Raw genomic sequence first — 25,085 nt, 5'->3', positions numbered from 1 at the left:
GAATCATGAAATATTTGATAAACATGCCAAACAAAAGAAAGGAAAGAACCCGGAAAGTGTAGAAAAACAGTGGGTTCACAGCAACAAAATGCTTCATATCCCTTGAACATAGATCCTAAAAATAAATGGATTTAATGATGAATTATGAATGATTAGTCAGATGGTGGGTGAATATGCATTTTAGCTGCTGGCACAACACATTTAGAATTACATGGTGTGTTAATTAAGGACTCCATTTATCAGTTGCCATTATATAATGTATTAATGTATGTTGCAAGTGTGATGAACATGATGAATGCATGTGTAGGTGTCCTAATAAATGCAAGCCAATGTGTCCTACTTAACCATTTGTCAATATTCAGTCACGATTCCTCACAAGGTGATGAGACTAGCTTCATTTATGATGGATTGAACTTTAAGTAAAATACTTAGGATTGTCAGGTGTAATGAAAGTTTAATACTGAATATTTTACTCGGCAAGATGGTTAATTATCTAGGGTATTATAGCGGTTGCATTTCTTCACAGAAGAATATTAATTAAGGATTAAATAGTGCAGTTATTAAAAAGTTGTTTTAGCTGCAGTTGAGGTGATATCCTGAGTATTTTAAAATCTCACTAAAATTGCTTTGATGGAAATTATATCAAATTTGAAGAACTGTTTCGGGTTATTTATAAAACAACAACATCAACTTCAAACAAATAAAACAAAACACAAGTGTGAGAAGAGAAGATGATGATATAAAGATGATGATATAAAGATGATGATATAAAGATGATGATGATATTGATAGTGATAAATGATAAAGACCTTGTTTACAGGCGATTATCGGCTACGCTTGCCTGTCCTGTAAAAATACCCAGACCAGCTATCTACGGCGACCCCCTTCGTTTACCAGGTCACTTGTGCCTGGGCGAGGTTTCGTCAGCATTTATAATCTCCTAGATTTCAGCTGTTAATGCCTAGATATGCCCGACATAAAACAAAAAATATATGTTGATGATGATGATGATAAAGAAGAAGATGATGATGACCATGACAAATGAAAATGACCTTGGCAATGAACCAGAAGTTACAATAACCTGCATGATGATAATAGTCATAATTGATTTGGAATGATGGTTACAGTCTTAATTAAACCTAGCATCAGCAATAGTTGATTAATGGACACGATTCATAGAATCCCTCACAAATCCTATCAAATTTAGCATGACATATATCCAGCTCATATTTTACATTTACAGTGATAACACTAAATGAATACTGACTCTTAAACAGGACAAGGGACGAGTTTATGTGGATGATTGAGACAAGACAAAATGGATCGCAACAGGACAGGTGTTTTCTGACAACATAGATTTACCTGGATTTATTAACACATTGTGTGCAGTTTTAGGTTCCACTAGTTTGCCTGTTGTAAACTCTACTATCACTTTATTATGCAATGCTTTCTTCCAGGGGGTTGTTGCCAGATATTTGCAGCCCAAATTGTGGGGTAGATCACTAGAAAGTCTTGCAATAGGGTATTCCAGTTGAAATCCATACACCCCCTATGTAAGACATGGCCATAATCTCCTACGCAGGGAGTGTGAATTTCAAATGGAGTCATCCATTCAGGTAACCCTATTAAAATTCACACTCCCTGTGTGGGAGATTGAGGTCATGTCTCTCATGGGGGTGTATGGATTTCAAATGGAATAGCCTGATTATGTGTATATTAATGTTTACAGGAAATGGTCAAAAACTTGCCAAGAAAACTACAAATTGTAATTTTGGTAACCCTGGTTGCATGATGTACAAATACGCACTTGCTATTATTACAAATTTAATTTTGAAACAGCCAGTTAGAAGCATGTGTCCGAATTATTTGCAAGTTGAGCTAGTTCCAACTCTATTGATTTCCAAAAAAACCTCACAGGCACAAAATATGTTTGTCTTTGCAATGCTATAAATCTGTGAAAATAGTTTGAGAAATGGCAACACTATGCAATAAATGTATGGAGTACCGTATATGAATTATTTTTTCGAATTGATACACAGTGAGATATTTCACCGTGGAAACGATATCACTACTACAATATGATGTTAATTGAGCATTAAATTAAAACAACCAGCAACTTCTGAAGCTAAATTTTATACTGCTGAATCATATGTAGAGAGCTGAGCATGTTGCTACTCATTGAAATGCATTGCTTTATTGTATTTCTAATAATTTTGAAGAAACTGAGCATGTTGATACTTATTGAAATGCATTGGATGTCAATTTCAAATAATGAATGATTAACAGGTATTTTATCATCATCAGATTACTATGTCGGTATAAGCAGTTAGGGTTAATACAATGTTTACATGCTATGCCATCATATAATTGAGGATAGCACAGGATGGAATATGGTTACAGGCAATGTTGCTTGCTATGATTTTACTTACAGTTTCTAAATTAAATTTTCATTATATCTTCTGAGAAAGAAAAATATGTTATGTTGGCTACTACAGGACTTACTTGCTGTTTGGGCAGTACAATGTTTTATCCAGTTTTAATTTGATGTAGAATATTTTTTAGATTTTTTCTGGTCAATTGATCCAGATTGAATAAATTATATGGGCTATTTAGTATTTACTCATTTCAGTATTAATAGAAATTATACCAAGCATAAAATGAGTGTGTTGAATATTTATGTACGCGAGTGTCACACTTTAAAAGAACGTCATGCTGCATCAACTTGAAGCATATTATGAACAAACACAATGAGTTGGGAGGGAAAGTAGTGGGTCAAATTTAGGATTTGCCAATAAGTAGTTGAGGCAAATTGTACTTGACTGTTAATTTCCAAGTTGTCTAATCATAAATTTGAGAATTATAAATAGTATCTTATCTGAAGGTACTCAAAAAACAAGACTTTTAAAAGTGGTCAAATTTTTCTTTGGCCCAGTGATTACTCTGTCTAGAAATTGGGTGCACCAAATGAAGCATTTTCCCCCAAATTTGTCCAGTTTTGGCTTAGCAATTCCTCAAATTAACTAATTGCAAATTCTTGTGTGCCCAAATCTAATTGTCACTTAGCCAAAATTGCGACATATGGCCTCTGAGTAAGCACTGATTATTTTTGGCCAATGCTAGCACTAGCAGGTAAGATGTGGACCATTAAGCTACTTGCGGTTCCGCCATTATGCACTATGTGCTTGGGAGAGCCTCGAACTGGCAGCATACATGAATGGGAATTGAACTAGTCATAACGTTCTGTGTAAGGTTACATAATTCTTCCTTTCATGTATGCTGCCAGTTGAGGCTCTCCCCAATATAGTGCATAATGGCGGAACCGTGCAAGTAGCTTAATAGGACCTGTTTCAATTGGTTCTAATAAATTATCTCTAAGTGTCTTACAAACCTTGGAAGGGAGTTGTTCTGCCAATTCAAACTGGCCATCTCAAAATGATTAAAAGTCATCTTTGTGATACTTGCTATGTTATTTCAAAGTTCACTTGCAAATTAATGTGATTTTTAAAAACAGTTATATTTTTCCATATGATCCAACTTTATGTTACCAAGACTTTTTTGTTTTTGCAAATCATGGGCACATAATATTTTTTACATTAAAGCTAGCATTATTTATGCAATACATGTACAGTTTGAGTAGCATGTGTACTTCCTGAAAGATGTTCACAACTTGAGAAAAAATTTGTATCAAATAAAATTTGCACCTAATATACATGATATACAGGCCTATGAAGTATGAAAAACATAATTAGCGAAAGTCTTGTGTGGAAACACCAAAACAGTAATGTTAAGTTGTCAACAGCTGTATGCAAGTATAACAGAGGGGTATATAGGACAGGGAGTTGGCCTTTTCACTGACTGGGTCACACACCAGCATTACTCTAGTCCTAAGGCTAATCATGGCATTCCGGGTCAAATTTTGTGGATAAATAATTATTGCGCCCAATGTTGCTTATTTATCTAGTCTCATTTGTAATTGTTGGTTTCAAATATGCTCAATTGTCAGGACACAGTTCTTTAACCCCAATGTGATTGTACACTCAAAAAATGACCTGTGAATGAGATGGGTACAACAACTCAATTCCATTTGAGCTATGGTTGTTAAATGTTGTGAACTTTGCCATCTCAGATGAGATTATTTTGGATCGTCATTGCAAACATTGGAACCAATATATAGGGGGAAAGTATAAATTACAGAGTTAGCATCTTAAAAACTCCCCGATCTTGTCTTTCACCCTTCCATATATACACCGGGATATACACCCTCTATCACCCTTCCCCATAGCCAAACTGTTATATTATATTAAAAAGATTACATATTCAAGACTCACATGTTGATCATTGATTGCTTATTATGTACTCAAATGTCATTTTGAAAACTAATAGCGGAACATCTTCTTAGGAATGTAAGTATTGCATGTAATTCAACACTTGCAACACTTCAGATATGCTGCATTAAAAGTTTGGGAAAAACATTGATTTGGGGATTTTTTTTTGCATGTATAAAAAACTATGGACTATGTAAGTGTACAAGACCTGACAAGATTTTGCTTTATATATTTTTGTTATGAATTTTATGCCAACTATTATGATCAAAGATTTTGCATTATGCTGCAAAGAATATGAGCCCTCTGATTGACCTTTGCAGGATATGGAAGAGGACGAAAACTAGAGGTGCATATTTTCCATGTCATCTTAAGGGGGCATGCATGCAGGGTCTCTGTAAGTGGGAAATTTTAGACATTGTGTTGTATTGTATCTATAGAAGTAATGATGATAGAATTTTAGAATATTTTCTTTGATTTAAAAATATAGGTAAAAAAGGATAAACATTTGACTTTTGATATTCTAAGGTATAAAAATAGTAGAAGGTCCTACCTACTTCAAAAACTTCATGTCTAGTTTTGTGTCTTTAGTACATAAATGTGCCCCTTTCATCAATTTGGAAATTTCAGGTAATTTGTTATGGCGAACAAAGTACGGTATGAAATTTTTTTTTTTTTGAATAGCTTTGATAAAAGTGAAGGAAAGGTAAAAAAAATCGCCACCAATAGACATATTCTTCTAAAATTAACTAATGTTCAATTTTTGTGCTCTTGATCTTATCATTTTTGATGAGTTTTTAGAATTTCTGATTTAGCAAATTTCTGATATTAAAAATGTCACTAAATTTTGTGCATTGAGCAAACAAAAGGCATTGATATCTAGAAACAGGAAAGAACTGTCTAATCATAGCTAGTGCTATTTTAAAAGCATCAGTAGGATTTTACAGGGTATTCACCTCTGCGTTGAAGTATAATATGGATGCCATTGTCACACATCTCAGTTGAGAAATTTGCCCATTTTGAACAAACTTGTTCAAAAATCACCCATGAAAAAAGACAAAAAGAAAAGCAATTTCAGTTTTAATTGGTTTTGAATCACTTTCTGATAGTGCCATCATCACTGCAGCATCTGCATGTTTAGTTTCAACTCTGTGACCTGTCTGTCAACTCAACAGGGTCAGATTGTTATAGAAGAATACACTCATATTGAAGATATCAAGAAACTTATTATAATAAGAGACAAAAAAGTTGACTGCTGTTTGTGATTCATATCACATTGCTATATGCAACAGACTATGCCAGCTAGTTTACAATGAGTATAGTAATACTAAATATTTCAAGTTTGTTATTGCAACGGGCTATTCCAGTTGAAATCAACACTACCCCCGTGGAAGATTTTAGAAATATCTTCCAAATGAGGAGTATGATTTAAAATGTAATTTATAGTCGGGGTTAATTGTTTTGAAACCCATACTCCCTCTGTTTTATGACTTTACCTATATCTTCCACAACTGGAGTGAGTATTTCAAATAGAAGTTACCCAATTGTCTATTCTATTTGAAACTCATACTCCCTCTGTGGAAGACTTTAGCTAAATCTTCCACAGGGGTAGTGTGTATATCCAATGGAATAGCCCAATCGGTGAGACAACCAATTATTGTGATAGTAATACTGTGTGGTTTCATTGGAGGTATTAGATGTCAGGCACCATTAGCATCAGAGGGATCGGAGACGGTAAGAAATAAGGAAGCTTAGCAATTTATTTCTTATCAAAGCAGACGTATCACTGTAATTAACTGAGAGGAATCAGCTCAGCTGTAATATTTATACAGAATGCTACTCTTAAAAGAGTACTTGCAATGAATTCATATGAAAATGTTGTTGCAGCAATGGGAAAATACAACTTTTATTGCTGTTAACAATAATCTGTACATTTTATTTGAACTTTTATGTAATTTTATAAATGGTAAAATGTAAATTTAAATGGCAAGTAAAAATAAACAGAGGTTAATCATGACACATGTAAGTGATACCATATTGAATATAAAGGTTACTTTATTTATTGATTGTAACTTGGATGTATTAGTACAGACAGTAAGATAATTGACAAATTCAGCTTGCCTGATAAAGCAGGTGCATATGAGCTATATTTATCGACAAATTAAATGTTTGAAGTCTTGAATTTAGACTATGAGATTGTTTTATTCAGTAAGTAAAGAAATGGAAACTCTTGCAAAGTAATCTAAATAATCGAACATCTGATTTACACCAATTTTTTTTTACTAAAGTTGCACATAAAAATGTTTCCACTCTCTTATTCATTCACCTTTCTATTATAAAAACTTTAAAAACATTATATAATTACTGCTTATTTGTTTGCGTTTGAGTGGAATTTGTTGACAACAGGTTAGTTCCAAACTATTGCAGCATCTTAAAATTAATTTAGCAGTAAGTATTTATTTCATGAATGAGTCATAATATTGAATGAATGTATTTGTTTTTTAAAACTTAACCAGAGTCAATGAACTTCAATTACTGGACATAAACTGATACCTGATTGATCATTCTTGTGTATAATTAATTGATCTTAATAATTAATACTCTTCCTTCAAGTCATAGTCAAATATTTAGTCTAAAAATATTTTCATGTCACCTTACTTTCTAAAACATACAAAAAATAACCCACACAAACACACACACAATTTCCACTATATTTACAAGGATGTAAATCTTCAGGAAATTTCCTGATTTCAGGAAATTTTGCTGGGATCTTCTCTGTACAAAGTAGGGAAATATACATTTTCAGGAAATGTTAAAGCAGTTTCAGGAAATTTTGTCAGTGCTTGTTTTCATCCATGTATTTATCAATTTGATTGAAAACTTTAATTCCTATCAATCCACAAGTTATCAATTTGACAAGAATTTAATACTTTTTAATCACATTAGTTTCAGTTTGTGTTAAATTTTTGTTCCCTAGACAATTTCAAGGGTCAGAACTGCAAATAAAATAACAGATATTTAAGTATTAGCCATGGGAGAAAGATTATTCAGGATTTACACTTGCATTGCTGGAAAAAATAGATGCGTTGCCTAGCGACCAGGTTCTTATGGCCATCTTGACACGTAGTGACCGGATAGATGGGAACAAGTTGTGTGGATTTGTTTTTGCTTCATTTTGTTTCAGAGATGTTATTTGAGTTGACATCAAAGTAATCCAACAATCATATATTGATGAAATAAAGAGTTTAGTGAGTTGATTTAAATTAGATAGTAAAACTGAGATAAAACAATTCAAATATGATAAGCAAACATTGCTAAATGGTTTTACTAATTACATTTTTTCATTTGCTATTTGTCATGAACCTTCCTATCGTAACTTGCAACTGCAAGTGATTTAGCTTTTGCAAATGGCAGCTATTCTCATGCTCATAAGTGGTTAGATTGATAGCAAATGGCAGCTATAGTGTTTGAGTGTTTGCTCACATGACAATGTAAAACAGATGAACTGAAGACAAATGATTCCTCAGAAGCAGTGAAATTTCACAAATTTTTGACTGATATGGGAGGAGACAAAATGATCATTAATTTTGAGTTAGTAGGAGAAAACCAACCAAGCGGATGAAATAAGTAGTCATTTGTAAGGACAGAAGAGCCATATAGCTTAATGAGAAAATGAATAGGAGACACTGAACTTTTTCCTAGGAAATTCTTATAGCATTTTTTATCAAAATTGATATATCTAATTGCGTGAAATATACCACATATGCTTATTAACAATTTTTACGGTATTACTTTTGCCTGAATTTAAGTACAATATTTTTTCTAGTTAGCTCGATATACACAAAAACTACAGATGGAAATTGTCTTGTGCTTTTACCGCTACACTTATCTTCTTACTATAACATGAATAACAATACTCTAATGCTAAATGTGAAGCATCATGCAGGTGTGTTGAATTCTGTGCCTGCATACATTGCTTACAAGTATAGTAAAACTAGCCTGCTGTAAAGAAGTCAAGTACCAAAGTGCAGACAGTTTGCTTCCCATTTTACTGCGACTGCATTTCAAAAATGATATTAATGATGTATTTTCTGTTACTCTAAGTGTTCAAGGTATATTTAGAAATATGTTATGTTAAAACTCAAAGTGTCTTCTCAAAGATACTTATTTAAATGCCCTATGTATTTAATGGAATGAATGTTACGTGAAATACATGTGAGGGGTGACAGGTGATACAGGTATAAATAGCAGGTTTAATAAAGTACTGTGGGTGTACTATGGTTAATTATGCAAAGGCCAAGCTGTCGGAAACATCTTCATTCCACTAATATTTAGATTTGCTGTGAATAACCGTTGCAGGATTCGGTGTGATATTCACAATTTTTTGATAATTTTGACAAAAAATACTTTGTTTGGCAGTGATGTAGTACATATTTCTCAGATGGAAGTGTCTGATTACACAAACTTTTTATCTTTGCAAGGGGAATTTGTTGGCATGCTTGCAGTGAAATTGCGTAAAACCACAGAAGTCACCAACAAACTCAAAGTGAATGAAGTATACATGCTTCCTCCAGCTGCTGTGATTTGGGGCATTTGATTTAGTTTGGTTTGCTATGCAGCATGCTATCAAGATATCAAGATAGCCAAAAGAATATATGCTGAATACATAGTGTACATAAATGACCTTCCAAAAACCCTAGAAAGAATCTTTCTAGGGTCTGTGGTCAGTGTGTACACTGTTATCCTGGACTGTCACCCAGAGGATACTTGGACAACAGCATTCATTAAGACATTGCTAAAGTTGTATTGACAATTTATTTGTGTTTTTTATTCTTTTCAGTCTCACAATTTGTCCATTGAAGAGCAGGCAGCTATCTGCATACAATGTCACTTCCGGGGATACCTGGGTAGACAACGCTACATTCAGCTGCTCTATGAACAATTTGCACAGGTATGTAAGGCTATGGTTACATTTACCCATTCTCTTACAGCTCCATGTCCAAGAGGAGGAATAAGGAGTAGGAGAAGAAGAAGACGAAAGGAGGAGGAGGAGGAAGAAGAGAAATCATTACAGCGGCTGTCTCTAGAAAAAAGGAAAAATAAATTGACAAAGACAACACAATGAGTTATTGGTAACAATGGAAACTTCCCCTTGCCATAACTTACAGGACTTAGTTAAGAGTTGGATACGGAGTGCAGATTATGTATTCAGCCCATCAGTCCAATGTCCACTTGATCTACAGCAAGGCCTTCTGACATCCACTCTGCATTCTCTTAACTAAATCGTGTAACTAATATATCTCTGTAATGTGTTGTTGTTACAATATATTTCAGTGACACATTGTGACAAATAACTTGATCTTATTTGTGGCTTTCCATGTTCAATACATGAGTGTTAACAGGCTTTAGCTACATATTTTGTTGCATAATTGCATCTTAAACACTAGATAGCAGTTAAGCCTGGATTGAAAACCTGTCAAAAATGTCAAAATTGTATCATATCTAATAAGCTATGATAAACAAAATCATGGCATATTTGTTACTCCATGTATGTATTAGAGGTTCCCAAACCATACGGTGTGACCCAATTTTGTAAGTGGGTCGCAAATACTCAAGGAAATTAATAAACATTCTTATTTAGAGAGTAAACAGAAAATATGAGAACAGGACTGCCGACATGGGAGAGGGATAACCAGGGGGTTGCCTGGGGCCAGGATGTATCAAGGGGATAACGCAAGCACAAAAGGCCTGTTGGAGGTATTTTGGATGTGTAACATATCAATTTTTCACTTTCATGAACATTTCAGAAAGTTGTCTGTATTTATTGTCCATTTTAAGCGGAAAACTCCAATCTATATCACAAATTGAATTTACCATCTCAAAAATAAAATTATTATTTATGTTGTTGAAAAAAAAAACAGAAAAAAAAATAGAATGTTTCTGTTGGCCATACCTTGAAATCAATTTACCTCCCATCTGACTCATCTTATTTAGCACATCACATTCTATTATAGACAAGAACGCAGCATTAAGATGAACTAATAGAATTCATCCAATCCGGTTAATCTTGTTTGTTATTAAGTCAAACTACCCATGAGGTAAACATAAAGTAGTCACATCCAGACAAGAGGTGTGTAGCCCTTACGAATCCATAATTAATAGCCATGTACAGTATCTCTAAATGTCAAAATTATGTAGGCTGCTGGAGCTAGCTTCGTCATCTTACCAAGGTTCTTAGATAATTAGTAATTGAGTGAATGTGCCAATAAACTCTCGTAGCTTTATAAAATGATTCAAGTAATAGGAGAAGATTCATGTTGAATTTATTGTTAGAATCTTTTTGACATTGCAATAAGATCCAAAACTACTTGAGGCTTTATTGTCACATCTACTCCATAATGCTGTGTATAATAGCTTATCATATTTCTTGTACATGTAGCTGCGATCATAGATGGAAAAATATACAGAGATATGAAAATGTTTATTTTGCCGAGGATAAGGGCAGGTAAAGAAAATAAACAGTTTCTCGTTCAGACTATTTTAAAAACATAAGGAGGAGTATTTTGTTTTCCTTGATGCAAGATTTGCTATTGCCGACATGCAAAGTACCTTTAAATTGCTTGTTGTTCCATGGTAAGATATTTATACAGTCTTACACAAACGGCAATGTTGTTCTTGATAATTAGAGAGAAGATTTCGAACGTGGGTGCAGGGAGTTGCTGTTGTTTTGGTGTATCAATTCCATGGATAAGTCTATGCGCATATTGACAGTTATAGTTTATAGTCCTATATGTAAAAAATGTAAATACAGCTGCAGACCCTGAAATTAATTTTACCTTTTCTATTTAATATCGACCATCGTCTCAAATAAGCATATCAAATCAATTCGGATACCACCCTTGCATGATAATACATATTTATATAGCACAATGATATCAAGATCTAAAATAATATAAGACATCATAATATGAGATCTAAAATGCTGTGATTTGGGAAGTTTGTAATACTTGTAAAAATATGAAATTTGAAAACATTTATAAATCAAACAGGTTGTTTTTAATTTTTGAATGCAATGGAGTCACATTTTAAGATACATCATAATATGAGACATGTGATAGACAATGTGATACACATGTTCCGAAAATGCGCTGTTGCGAAATTTACAATGATATTGTAACTGCAATTATAACATTCTATCACTGCAATTATAACAGCTTATGTCATGTATAAAAAAGAGACAGGCATAAAGTGGTTTTCATCTGAAAGCCCATAGTTAACATCCAATCCGTACGATCAGACACTCGGCGCCATGAAGTGACCTTGATGAACTTTTTAGCATGAAGTATGCGTGTAGTAAAATTGATGCCGCTCAACCACGTCTTGCCCTAACATGCAATCAATGTCATGGATAATTTGAGGTGAACATTTTACTGAATTTATGCGAAATGATTACAGCTCAACAGTTTGGACAAAGTTTACAAATGGAGGTAATATTTATTGAAGCAACAAGAAATTCATTGTACAATAATAATTATCGATGAGCATGTCTTTTGAATCATGCCCTGCTGTCAAATTGCTATTTGTATAACCCTAAAAATAGATACTGTTTTATACTAAATGCCAGATTCTGTTAAATTTACGTGCTATTCTGCTAGAAATGATTGGCAGTTGCAGTAAATATTTGATCAAATACTTGAGCAGTATTGTTTAAAGACATACCAGTGAAAATCGGATAGATAGTAGGCTGTCATATTGAAATAATTCCAGCATATCAAACGCTACTTGCAGACTGATTGTTTAAGTATGGAGAGTTGGAGTGATACTGTTAGAGGCCTCCAATAGATAGATAGTGTATTAAGGTAATGGATCTTTTCATTTAGTAGACAAGATTCACTGGTTATAAATAAGAAGTGTAAGGATGTATAATACACGCTGGGATTTCATATGAAAAGCAGCTGGTTGTGAAATGATTTAAGGCTCTGGTAAAGTTGAATTCTTCACACATTTTGCACTCAAATTTCACATGTTTGTTAGCAATTAGATTAATTAAAGATTGCTCAGACTTGCATGGATACCATATAAATTGTTGAGCATTTTGTTATATTTTTATAGGCATATAGTTAAATTGCATTATACAATTTCACCAATCACTTGATCAAAGCTTGCTTTTGTTTGTAGCTATCATTATAAACAAAATAAGCTTGTAGAAATATTTTCACTATCTATGCTGACCTATTTAGACAGCAAATTCTAACATGTAGGTTTCAGGGGGAAATGTTATCTCCTGAAGGCAGGAGTAAAATGCTATCTTTGAAGACTGCTAATTAATACTATCTTCTAAAAACAGCAGAAATGCTGTCTTCTGTAGACAGCAGAAAATGCCATCAATTAATCAGTCAATTAACTTAATCAAATTACAATCTCCTGAAGACAAAATAATGAAATCTTTTAAAGGCAGTGTAATAATGTTACCTTTTGAAATGCGGTCTTCCAAAAGCATCAGAATAATGCTATCTTCTAAAGACAGCAGACTAATGTCATCTTCTAAAGGCACCAGGATAATGTTATCTTCTAAAGACATCAGACAAAGTGATATTATCTGAAGTCAGTGGAATAAATCTATTTCTGAAGACTGCAGAATAATGCTTTTGTCTAAAAACAGCGGTCAAGTGCTATTTTTGTTACCTTTTAAAGACAGCATATCATATCTTCAGTAGACAGCAGCAAATTGTAATCTTCTAAAGACAGCAGAATATGCTCATCTGAATTCAGTGAAATCAGTAAATTGCTATCTTCAGTAGACAGCAGCAAAATTGTTATCTTCTAAAGATAGCAGGATATGCTCATATGTGGATAGCAGAATGACATGATAAATACTACCTCGCATAGATAGTAGAAAATGTTACCAGGGCAGCATATGCTATCTTCTGAATACAACAGGAAATGTTATCTTCTATAGACAGCAGAAAATTCCTGATGTAGACAGAAATACTTTCTTCTGTAGTCAGTCAGTGAATGAAGCCATTTATGCAATCCTATTGCAACACATCCATTTATTATACATCTTTGATTTAATTATTAAGTTGCTTATAAAGCAATGTGTGTGACACCTGCAAATGGTTATTTTATATCTAACAATAATAATGACATACAACTATATTATTTATAGGTTTTGGTAAAAATTTGAACCATCATAAATAAACTTAAAATTAGTTTAGAATTCAGTAAACTTTGCATATGTCAAGGTTGTTCTCAAGTATGCTGCTAATTGAAGCAAACATAATTCTTGGGAAGATGTGTAATACTTGATTAGAGATTTGATAATAAATTCAATTCCGATGAAATCCCATAAGCTTTATTTAGCTGTAGTCAATGCTAAATAACAATTTTCCAAATGCTTTTCATTTAGATAAGTTAGATAGATTGCACAAGAAGTGAAACATTGAACTATTCCATATTTCCTTTGGGCATTAGCAAATTACACAGTCAATTATATTCCTTTTATTTTGATGTTCGGTTCCAAGTTTGTACTACAGAAGATCCGATTTCAATTTCCATTACATAAACCATATAATACTTAAGCCAGTGTTTTATTCATGAGTCCTAAGTACTGATTTTATAGCGGTGTCATAGCCTGAGAAATCAGTTGGAAGTCATAATTTACATCGAGTATAGCATCTATGAAATTAATGCTATTTACCTTTCCTAATGCTTTGTATTTGATTTACCTCGGACTTTGGCAAACCAAACTCAAAGAAGTTATTTACGAAGATGAGTATTCCGTTAAAATAATAAATCCATCCATAAATTGCATCAGTTGAAACGCCTTTTCTAAGCATGTAAGTAGAGTAGTTCATTTACTAAGGAAAATCTATCACTATACAATTCTGTGTTTTAGAACTTGTAAACAAATAGCATTATTTTGTCACAGCTAAATCGTATCACAAAAAAAAGAACAGTTACTATAGCATATATTGTGTTCATCAAAGACTGAGGTGTGTCGTTGAATGAGATGACAGTGCGTAATTGGTGGGTGAGGTGTTTATGCCTCGCATACACATTTCAACTGAAGGGTGTCAAGTGTCCAACTTTCATTTGGTAAAAGTTTCTGAAACCTCACAAAAAAACCCTCTCAAAATACAGGAATCTATATGCTTAGCAAATTGTTTGACATGTTTAGTTCACAAGTACCTCCTCCAAGATCTAAAATAGCCTCACTTTTAGTGGCGTAGTTTACAAGCCTTCATTTAAACGTGCATAGCCCACAAACTGGCCTCATGTTCTGGAGTATGAGTTTTCTGTACCCAGTGTATTCATAGGTCATTCTTTGAGTGTAGAAGCATATTAAGGTCAAAGAACTGTGTCCTGGCAGATTGGCACATTGAAATCCTAGTGTCATTGTATTGCCCATACATGTTTAAGACATTCATCTCGGTATTGGAAATGCATTTTTATCACATTGCAAATGATATCATGTTTAACTGATGGTAATGGAATTGCCCAAATGGATGCATTAGTAAAACATGCTGGATAATCCAGTTACATGAATCCAATAGTAAGTGTTTAGCACATCAATGTTGTCTTATGCACAGATTCTACTCATCAGTTCAATATAGTACATGTTACCTTAGTAAATCTTGTCTGAGCTCAAGATTTGAGTTAACAACAGTTTCCTTGAGTGCTACTACCAGGCAGAGTAACCTTTTCCAAAAGGCCCTTCTAACTGCAAGTTTAAGTTACCTATTAACTTTTCAAGTTGAAATCAACTTTTTGAAATATGTTATGCAAACAAATGACAAACTTATTTACATTACTCTCAAATGTTGTATCAAATTTGATGTATCTCAAATACAAAGGTTCATTTAATATTGATGAACACAAACATCCACAAATTTGATTTGATACATAGATAAATGCAATTTGTTGAACATTGCCATGAGAGATGATACTATATAGGCTGATATCGTTGCAGGTGGTGATATTTTTAGATTTGTATTGTAAGAAAACATTTCCTGCTAAATACAAAGTACAGAAGCATTGCAAGTGGCTTTTGGGATGTAGAAATTGATTGTCCACAATGGTTGTCAACCTTTGCCAATATGTGGGCTATAATATCAGCTCTTTGCCATATTTGGCACAAAATTGTCTCATATGGTTTACTTCTTCAGATTAGCACATGATAAAAGATATTCAAGTTAATGAGCGAGTGAGGAAGCGGTCGGTTGATCTGGTCTGGTCGGTCGGTCGGTCAGTCAATGACGGAATAAATTAATGAGTCAATGAATGAATGAACGAACGAACGAACGAACGAACGAACAAACAAATGAATGAAGTATGATAATCTGACAAATTCATACACCATTCACCTGTCTTACACATCTTTTGTTGATTGCCTTTCTTGAATTTGATATTTTAATGAATTTGAGCAGTCGCATAGCAGTCTTATAGTAATCTCATTGGGTATCTTGTCATTGACAATCAAGATGTCTATCTATGCATGCACTATGTATTAATGCCACATACAAATTCATGAGACTGTATTTCCTTGCAGGCAAGTCTTTAGCTGATATTTGTATGTAGAACAGCTTTCTTGCTTATTTTTTCAATGGTGCATCAATGGACACCTGTCCTGTACTGAAGTTTTTGCTTGGTTTGCAAATCATGTAATGTCATAATGTTGCAGTCATAAATTCTACTAAAAATCATGCTGTAATCATGTGCCCTCCTATCGCAGCCAAGTTAAACAAATGTCACTATCCGCAATGATGAGATATTCATCTCGCTATGAAATTTTCTCCCGCAGAGGTCATAACATTCTGGCTCAAATTTCATTGCAGCGGCGATGTCGTAGCGGTGATGGGGAGTATACATTGTCCCTGTTATAATCTGATTAAAACTTAACAACATTTCTTTCCCCGTAACTCCCCATATCAAGTTTCCCACTCATAGTTTTCCTCCAGAATTACATGTTTGGTAATGGTGATATAATATGTTCAGCAACTTCTATTTCAAAGGCTCTTGTATTTATTTACTTTCTAAGAAGACATTTGAATGTGCATTAATGGATTTGTGCCAAATAACTTAAAACATAAATCTTTTAAGATTTAAAAATCTTGTCACCAGGAAATAGCATTAAGCAATTGATACTTTCAAATAAGTCTTGAACATGTTAAACATGTTTTTCTATTCTTTTTAGATAAGACTTCAGAGCAGGTGGTTCCCAATCTGTGGGCCATGTGAGCTTAAAACTTGGATACCGTATGTACAATAATTTGGGGCTGTGAGTAATATTCAAGGAACGTTGTCCAGAAAAACCTGGCAACATTATGCCTAAGAGTGTTCCAGGATGCATTAGACAGCAATTTGCATTGTGTAAATTACAAATATCTCTCTGGATATGGATGATTTTAGTTTAATCATGTGAAAATTTAGGGCAAAAATGAGTTACGATTTCAATCTCATTGTGCAATCACTATTTTCTATTAAACTCGGGCAGATAAAAGCTACACTGATGGCATGCTTGTCATACTACCAAGATCTAATCCACGGATTGGCGACCTACACGGGCGTGGGTAAAAGTGACGATTTTGGGTGTTTTTTTCTTCCTTTTTTCACCGTTTACTAGACGTCACACGAATATGACCCTCATTAAACATAATAGCAGTCCACAACATTTGTCATTGCTTATTGTTAGCCTTGCTGAGACAAAAAGTTGCACATCTCTGATCTAATCAAAATGATCATCTGGACCTAAATTATGATTGTAATTTCCTACTTTATCATGTTTTATCTGATTATATTCTATTTAAATCTAACCTCCACATAGAAGAGTTCACTCTATTATAGACCAGCAATTATCGATAATATTAATAATAAACATGGCTACTGTACTCTATGTAGGCCAGGTTCCTAGTCAAAAATTTAGTCGTCATTCATCAAATGTTGTGCAGAGATAATCGGCGTGGCACCTGTGGAGAACATCTCCGCATCACATTTCAACACTCATGAATGTGAACGGAAGTATGTGTTCATGATGACTATGAGATGGGTAGAATCAGTGAGTGGGTTGTATAGCAGTAGTTGAAAAGATTTCATTTGACATCAATATAAGTCCATTCAGACCACATTATTAACATGTCAGTTTCACCTCCCAGGCAGAAGAGGTGTGAACATCATTATCAAGTGCCCTCCTTTTATGTGTAGCTTTCTCAACTTTATACATGCAAACATAAATTAGTACATTGACCATCTGTGTCCAGTGGCAGTGGCAGGAATTTTTTTTGGGGGGGAGCAAAATGAATTTCAGGGAAGGCAAAATCAACAAATGTTCTGCAAAATTGCCGCAAAAAGTGGAAATTTTCGTAATTTTGCTGGGGGGAAACAAGGGTGGCAACTTGGCAAGAGTTCTAGCTGAGGGGGCATCCCCTGTGGCACTGGCACTGTGATTTTTGTGGGAGTATGTTGGTGTATGTGTGCGCATGTGTAAAGACCTGCAAAGGATGCACACTTAAAAATAGCGCAAAATCTAAAGACACCCAGCAACTGAGGACACCCACAGTTTCCTGTCCCTAGCAGCATTCTGCAATTGCAACGTAAAAATACGTAAAGATCATGTTTCTTTTTCAGGTGTTAAGTCTGGGCTCCGTTGGATATCAAAGGTCAGGTGGGATACAGTTTGGACCCTTGAAATCAAGCACAGCCTAGGTTGTGCGCATAAAGTCTGGTCTTGCTTGGATAGCGCTAACAAAAAATCAAGTGGGTCCCCAGTTTGGAGCTTAGCTTCAGATACGCAAGGTCCTTGGTTAGATACGAAGAAGTTGTCGGTCTTTGTGTGCAAGTCTTTACAAGTAGGGGTGTGTTTGTTGGTGTGGGGAATATCTGTGTCTCTGTCTGTCATACTGCCTCATTTTCTCTCATCTCCATCCATCTCACTCTCTTTCTGTGACCTTCTTATGTTTGTCTTTACGTAGTCCATTTGGCATGCCTGTTAATTAACCATTCTAAATAATTTACAGAACAAACCAAAACACACTTAATTATTTTCACTGATTGTACTTGTTAATTGAATGAGGTCGCCATTAATTAAAAAAACATCAACAGGCATCAGACCTTCCCATATTACGCCGTGTTTCAAGCAGTGCAAGTAAATGCCACATTTACATGCATCTATATGGATATGGATAAAACCCTGTATGTAGGGCAGGTGGCAAGGGTGCTGTTAGATTTACATCATTTATAATGTAGTAAAAGTTTGGACAGAGTGGGCAGGTATCCAGAGAGAAAACATTACCACAGATAGCATTTGGTGTGACGCCTACCTTTTATATAGTGCATTTGTGACGCATTTCAAGCAAACTTGAGTTGTTTGTGACATGATCTGGTCCATGATCTGGTCCATGGGGCCAAAGGCGGCAAATTTGAAATTGAGATAATGGCAAAAATATGGGGTAAAAAGTAATAAAATACATAACAAAATACAAATCACAAAACTTCAGAACTTTAGAACCAAGTATGCTAGAACTTTGGTGTTTTCAGTATACAACAGCATACTGTTACTATAGAACCAAGTATGCTAGAACTTTGGTGTTTTCAGTATACAACAGCATACTGTTACTATAGAACCAAGTATGCTAGAACTTTGGTGTTTTCAGTATACAACAGCATACTGTTACTATAGAACCAAGTATGCTAGAACTTTGGTGTTTTCAGTATACAACAGCATACTGTTACTATATGGTGAAAATTATAGTAACTCAATTTTCAAAAATGACTTCTTTGGCCCCCATGCAGCAGATCGTGTCACATTTTCATTCTTTAAGGGATGGGGTATGAGCGTTTGGACAGTATTTATTGTGGGACATTAGAGCACATCAGACATATCAATTGCATTCTGAATACGAAGAATGTCCTTCTGATATCAAATAATTTTGATTTTTGAAATTCGCAATGTAATACCAATTTTATGGTAAATAATTAAAAATTGATATTTTTGATATTTAACGGTACTCGAAGTAAATTTTATAAATCTGATGACGAAAAGCAGACGATCAATTGAAAATTTTGAATTTTCGTATTGAAGATATGGATTTTTTTCCCAAAACACCAAAAAAAATCCATATCTTCAATGTGAAATGTCAAAATTTTCAATTGATCGTCGGCTTTTCCTCCCAGCTACATACACTTTAAGAATATATCATTAGATTTATAAGATTTACTTTGAGGACTGTTATTATATCAAAATGTGAAAAATATCAAATTTTAATAATTTGTCATAAAATTTGTATTATATCGTGAATTTCAAAAATGAAAATTATTTGATATCAGAAAGACATTCTTCGTATTCAGAATGTAATTCGATATGCCTGATGTGCTCTCATGTCCCACAAAAAATACTGTCGAAATGCTCAAAACGCTCATTCCAGATCCCTTAAGTTCATATTCTTACCTATATAATAGGCGAGAATGTGCTGGAAAACCACCAAAATTGGATTAATGATTCTTGAGATATATTATTTTCAAGTGGCTGTAAACAATGAAATACAAAGGAAATTTATCACTACCTTTGGTTGTAATTAAAAATAGATTTTGTTTGGTAATGATACAAATGTTGTGGGCAGTAGACAAGGACAATACTGTAAAGTACAGTATATGTTACATGGTCAGGTTATCCACGTTGAAATCTATATCTTGTACGTGGGTAGGAAATCACGTGCAGCAACACAGCTTGCTTGTGCTAAAGAACAAAAGAGTGCATACCACTTGGAGGTTTTTCCATTTTCTTCTGAGACAAACTTTTATAGCCTTAAGCTTTGAAAAAGGGAAAAACAAAGAACCGAACAGGCTTTTTGTCCCCCTGTAGTATCAAGTCCCCATATAAATTTATGTTAAAATTATCACAAGATTTGTTGTACTAGTGTGTATTGCAAACCACTGTTGACTTGCTCTTATATGGCAAAATAACTAGGTCAGAGAGACTATGTGCCCCAAATATCAGCTAATTATAAGCTCACATTAGAGTCCAAACCAACAAGTGGAATACAGGACCTGAATTTCTGATTCAATTTTCCACACACAAGGGAAGAAAACTAGGGTAACTATACAATATTTAGATAATGCACCAATTCTCTGACCTAATGGCCACTTCATGATGAAATTACAAAAATTCAACTCATGAATTGTAGATTTTTGTACCTGAAGAAGAGTTTTGATAGAACAATATGTTGAGCTCAATTATCTTGGGATGGTTTGTGCGGTATCATGACCTTATTTTCATTCCTCATGATACAGTGATGTGCGTGGTGACCACACATTAGCCAATGTGGTTAAGGTGACACGTATCATTTCAAACCTTTCTGACGAAAAACCCAGAGAGTTTTTTTTTTCAAGGAAATGTTGTTCTTATAATTGAAATTCTTCACCAGCATTTAGAAACTATGCAATTCAATTGTACGATATATTTGCAAATCAGGACTTTCGCTGATCTGAAAAGAAAGAACAAAGGTATACCAACTTCATCATAGTTTTCAGCACAGCACTTCAGAGGTCTGCCAATTTGGCACAGTTTATGGCATATAGGGAAGTAGGGTTCTGATTGGCTAATTGAATCACATCATCATCGCATCGGCACCTCATTCGCTGGTCACGTCGCGTGACCTAGTTCTTTTCACGCAATGATCTGACAGAGCAGACGGACACCGCTGAAGTAATTTGCTGAATAGTATAAATACAGATAATATGCAATAGGGACAAGAAACATTAAATGTAGGCATAGAAGTAGGTAAAGTTTGATATATGCTGATGTCAATCTTTTTTTTCCTATGATTCACAATTTCTTAGTTTGGAGAATACAGATGACTTGAAAGAAAGGGTCCGTGTCACCTATCCTAAAACTCACTAGAGGCTGACGTTAAAACCAAGATTTATCCTCCACGTTCTTACCGTTCAAGTAGCGATGCTCGCACCAGGTGTTTATTGAATGAATAATGAAACAAGGTGTGTTGGATGTAATGAGGAACTCCATGTTGTACAGTAGTACAGTAATCCGTGTGTCAGAAAAATTTGCAAGAAGATTGGATTTAGAGGCTGTAGTGTTGTTGTAAATAAGTAACAATTTGCTATCAGCCAGTCATTGAACCACTGCATTGAATATTAATTACAGGTGTAGGTAGAAGAAACAAGGCTATGTAGCCGAGTCAATTTTGAAACATAAGCCGAAAAAGAAGAAGATGGAAAAATCTGGGATATTTATTGTGCAATTAGTTGCAAAGTAGGTTAGATCTGAAAATATATTTTTAGGAAAGATGTAATTTGATTTCCAAATGTGTTATTGATTCCATCTCTCGTTTAGGCAAACTGTATAACAAAATATATCTAAAAAATAATTTTGTACAGTATTTTGTGATGTAAATGTCAGTTTTTCTGGATTTTACAAAATAAGCATGAAATGTGGCAACATTACTCCTAAAAACATAAGCGCACCATACATGAAGAGAACATTTTTCTTAATATTCATTTAGCCAAATAAATCATGTTATCTGAAACTGAAAGGCAGAATTTTTAAAGTGGCTACATGTATACCGTAAAAACTCGATAGTTAGCATATTTGCTTACTATTGAGCGCTTTTAAAACATGCAAACATGAAGAGCCCCATCCACAAAAGTGTAAAGGGTCTTGTGCAAAACATGGATACACATACAATGTAATTAGTTATATGTGAACAAGTGAACCTGCAAATGTTTGTCTCAACCCCATTAGCTCAGTTATTGTAAAGTGCCGGACTTTGGTACAATTTCATGTTTTCAAAAGCACTCGATAATAAGGACATATGCTAACTATCAAATTTTTACGGTATAACATTTGATAAATGTATAATCAGATACACACAAAAAAATTAAATGGCAAATTCAGTGAAGAGACAACATGCTAAATATCCAAGTGACATTGGCAGATCATAAGTTTGCACTCCATCCAGCATTTGTAACACTAAGATAGAAATATGAGAAGGTGCAATATATTTGCATATTGTCCAGACAGCGAGTAAGAAGTCGGAGTTAAAAATATTGTTGTCAATATGTGCCTCATGGGTCCATTTTACCTAATCGAGTTCATATAGATAACACGGTGGCTTCATATACAGAAAGGTGTAATCAGGGTTCAGTAATCCTTGCAATATGGATAGTTTTGTCTGATGGTATAAACCTATTTGAAGCCATTTGTAAGTATAATGTATTTCATCGCAAATAATTTGGTTCTTTATGCCTCATGAATGTAACACTAAAAGTTTAAATTCTAAGTTGCAGACAGTGAAATAAATAAAGTTATGAAAAGGTACTTGAATCATCCACATCAATTTTTGGTATTTCTTCATTATTGTTTTTTTTTTCAATTTTCAAAAAAGGCTTATGACAGTACGCGAATATATATTGAACTGAGTTGAAAAATATTTGTTTATTTTTAGATTGAGCTAGATATTTCTGTATTTCCTAGAAAATTTCCTTGTAAGCGAAATCAAAAATAAATTTGCTTTGCGTCTGTTGAAAGGCTTCCTCAGAATGTCAACTTTATCCTTTTAAAGTGTAGATTTATCTACATGTAGGGTCTGAGAAGTATATTTTTGAAGAGCTTGGGTATGAAAGACAATGTACCTATCTAATATACCTAGAATTTAAGATAAGCGCAACAAGCTCTTTCTTTTTTTGTTGATGAAAACCCAAAAGTATAATAACATGGTATATGGTAGATACCTTGAAGTGGAATAGCCACTGGATTTGTCATTGAACTGCAGAAATGTATAAAATCTGATTGTTGCTATAGCGTGTCTTGTCTGAGTTGAGAGTAACGCCATGTTGGATTTTGCAGTGGCAGATTTGAATCGGTGCGTTTACGTGGTTGCGTCGCTAGCGTACGGACAAATCGCTATTCTACGCTCATGTGCCCGTGGGATTAGGCTAGCATGCGCGATTCGAATCGGCCACTGCAATATCCAACATGCTGTTACTCTCAACTTGAGATGAGACAGACTATAGTGCAACTTGCACCTGGAACTTGCAACTCACAAAATACCTTCACCTTCAAGGGGCACTTATTTCTTACTATGCTTTTATGGAGCAGTTTTTGTAATTCATAATAATAGCAATAGGAACATTTAACCATCATAGCCATTGCAACTTTATGCCCATATGGGTTTCCTGTAATGTCACAATCATTAACCTGATTGCATGCTACATAATGCATCAAAAGGGGCCCTTAACCCCCACAGAAAACAGGAATAAAGAGAAAAGATGAACAAAGAACTTGGGTTTTTTTCACCAGAATGCTAACCTATGACCTCTCATGTGCCAAGCACTAGTCCGCCAACCGATAACCACAGGTTTTCACTGGCTAGGCCAATGAAACCGTACATATTACTCCTTAAGGGTGATTGCATCATATAGCATCATGTGGGATGCATGCATCTATAGTAGATATGTCACATAGTACTATGATTTTGTAGTATACAGTACTGTAAGGGTTAGATTAACTCACAGGAGGCACTTTTTAGGATGAGGCACCAAATAGGTAAATAAATTCTTTTTGAAATGGTCAAATTCTAATTTAAAAAAGTAGGTCATTTTTGAAATTTGTCTGGAGTAATCACATGATTTTTAAAGGTGATTGAATGAAGTCAGTTTTGAAACTTTGAAAATTGAAAATATGTTATGCATGGACATAAAATGTAGGGTAAGTTATTTGAAAGATGATGATTTTGTTTAGTTGTAGAACACAGATACTGTGCACAGATAAAGGAGGGGGACAAAGTAAACAATACCTGTCCACTCTGGTTGCAAAAATGTACAGAAATTGTACCTCGGCGACAAGAGATCTAGAATGCATGACAGACAAATTTAGGACAGTATTTGTGTTGATTTGTCGTAGCAGTGCCTCAATATGTCACTAGAACTTAGGTTGATTTGAAATGATGTGTTTACATGTAGTGTTTACTGACCTGCTGAAGTACGGGCATTATTGAGGACCTGGTAGGTTGCATCAGGTATCATGTCATTGGATGAGTACAACAAAGTGCAGTTACTATCATTGGGTGTTCATGGTTAAATGCTGATCATCACGTACCAAACATGTAAATGATGTTTGTAGGTTAATGAATGTGTATTACTTGTAGGGAGTGAAATTGTACGAATTAAAAGGGCATTTCGTGATCCACAGCATCATCCCCACTTTTCTCCAAAAAAGGTGGGATTTTTTTACCACTGGAAACCTCTGGCTATATGTTTGTGTAAACAAATTCTAGCAGATTAAATCGTTTAGCAAAAATATCGTGAAATTTGAATTACGTTGTGGTGCATCAGAACGAAATTACAACACATTGTCTATGGAACAGTATAATCATGCATAACTCGCAAATGCAAAATTGGAACTAATTGAAATTTTGGGAATAAGCCGTTTTCGTAGGTATCTTCTGAAAAATGTCATAAAAAGAGGATGCTAGGATCACAAAATACTCCTTTAATACACAAGTATTGATGCATGTAATGCACAAGCCCTGCAGGGGGAGTGCATTAGACGCATCAACAGCTCAGTACAAGTGCATTATTTTTACAATTTCTCGAACAACAAGTGATACGCATTTATTAACCTATTTCATACACAAGAAAAATTCACATGATTTTAATAACAAAATTGTCACTATTGTTGGAAAATACGAGCAAATATAACTGCATCAACCCATAAGAAAAATGAACACATCTGAAAGCACCCATGCAATT

General features: G+C 34.3%; 1 protein-coding gene across 5 annotated transcripts in view; it reads left to right on the top strand.

The window, feature by feature from the left end:
- Window positions 1-25,085, top strand: part of LOC140155078 (uncharacterized) — a 232,851-nt gene that overhangs the window by 114,087 nt on the left and 93,679 nt on the right. For all 5 annotated transcript variants that reach the window (XM_072177766.1, XM_072177769.1, XM_072177770.1 and 2 more), the window contains one exon: window positions 9,163-9,273. In XM_072177766.1, coding sequence (XP_072033867.1) covers window positions 9,163-9,273 — 111 coding nt within the window. The remainder of the gene's footprint in view (window positions 1-9,162; window positions 9,274-25,085) is intronic.

Source organism: Amphiura filiformis, chromosome 6, assembly GCF_039555335.1.
Source record: "Amphiura filiformis chromosome 6, Afil_fr2py, whole genome shotgun sequence".
Lineage (NCBI taxonomy): Eukaryota > Metazoa > Echinodermata > Ophiuroidea > Amphilepidida > Amphiuridae > Amphiura > Amphiura filiformis.
The sequence above is the reverse complement of the archived record's forward strand: the minus strand, read 5'-3'. Positions and strand labels throughout refer to the sequence as shown.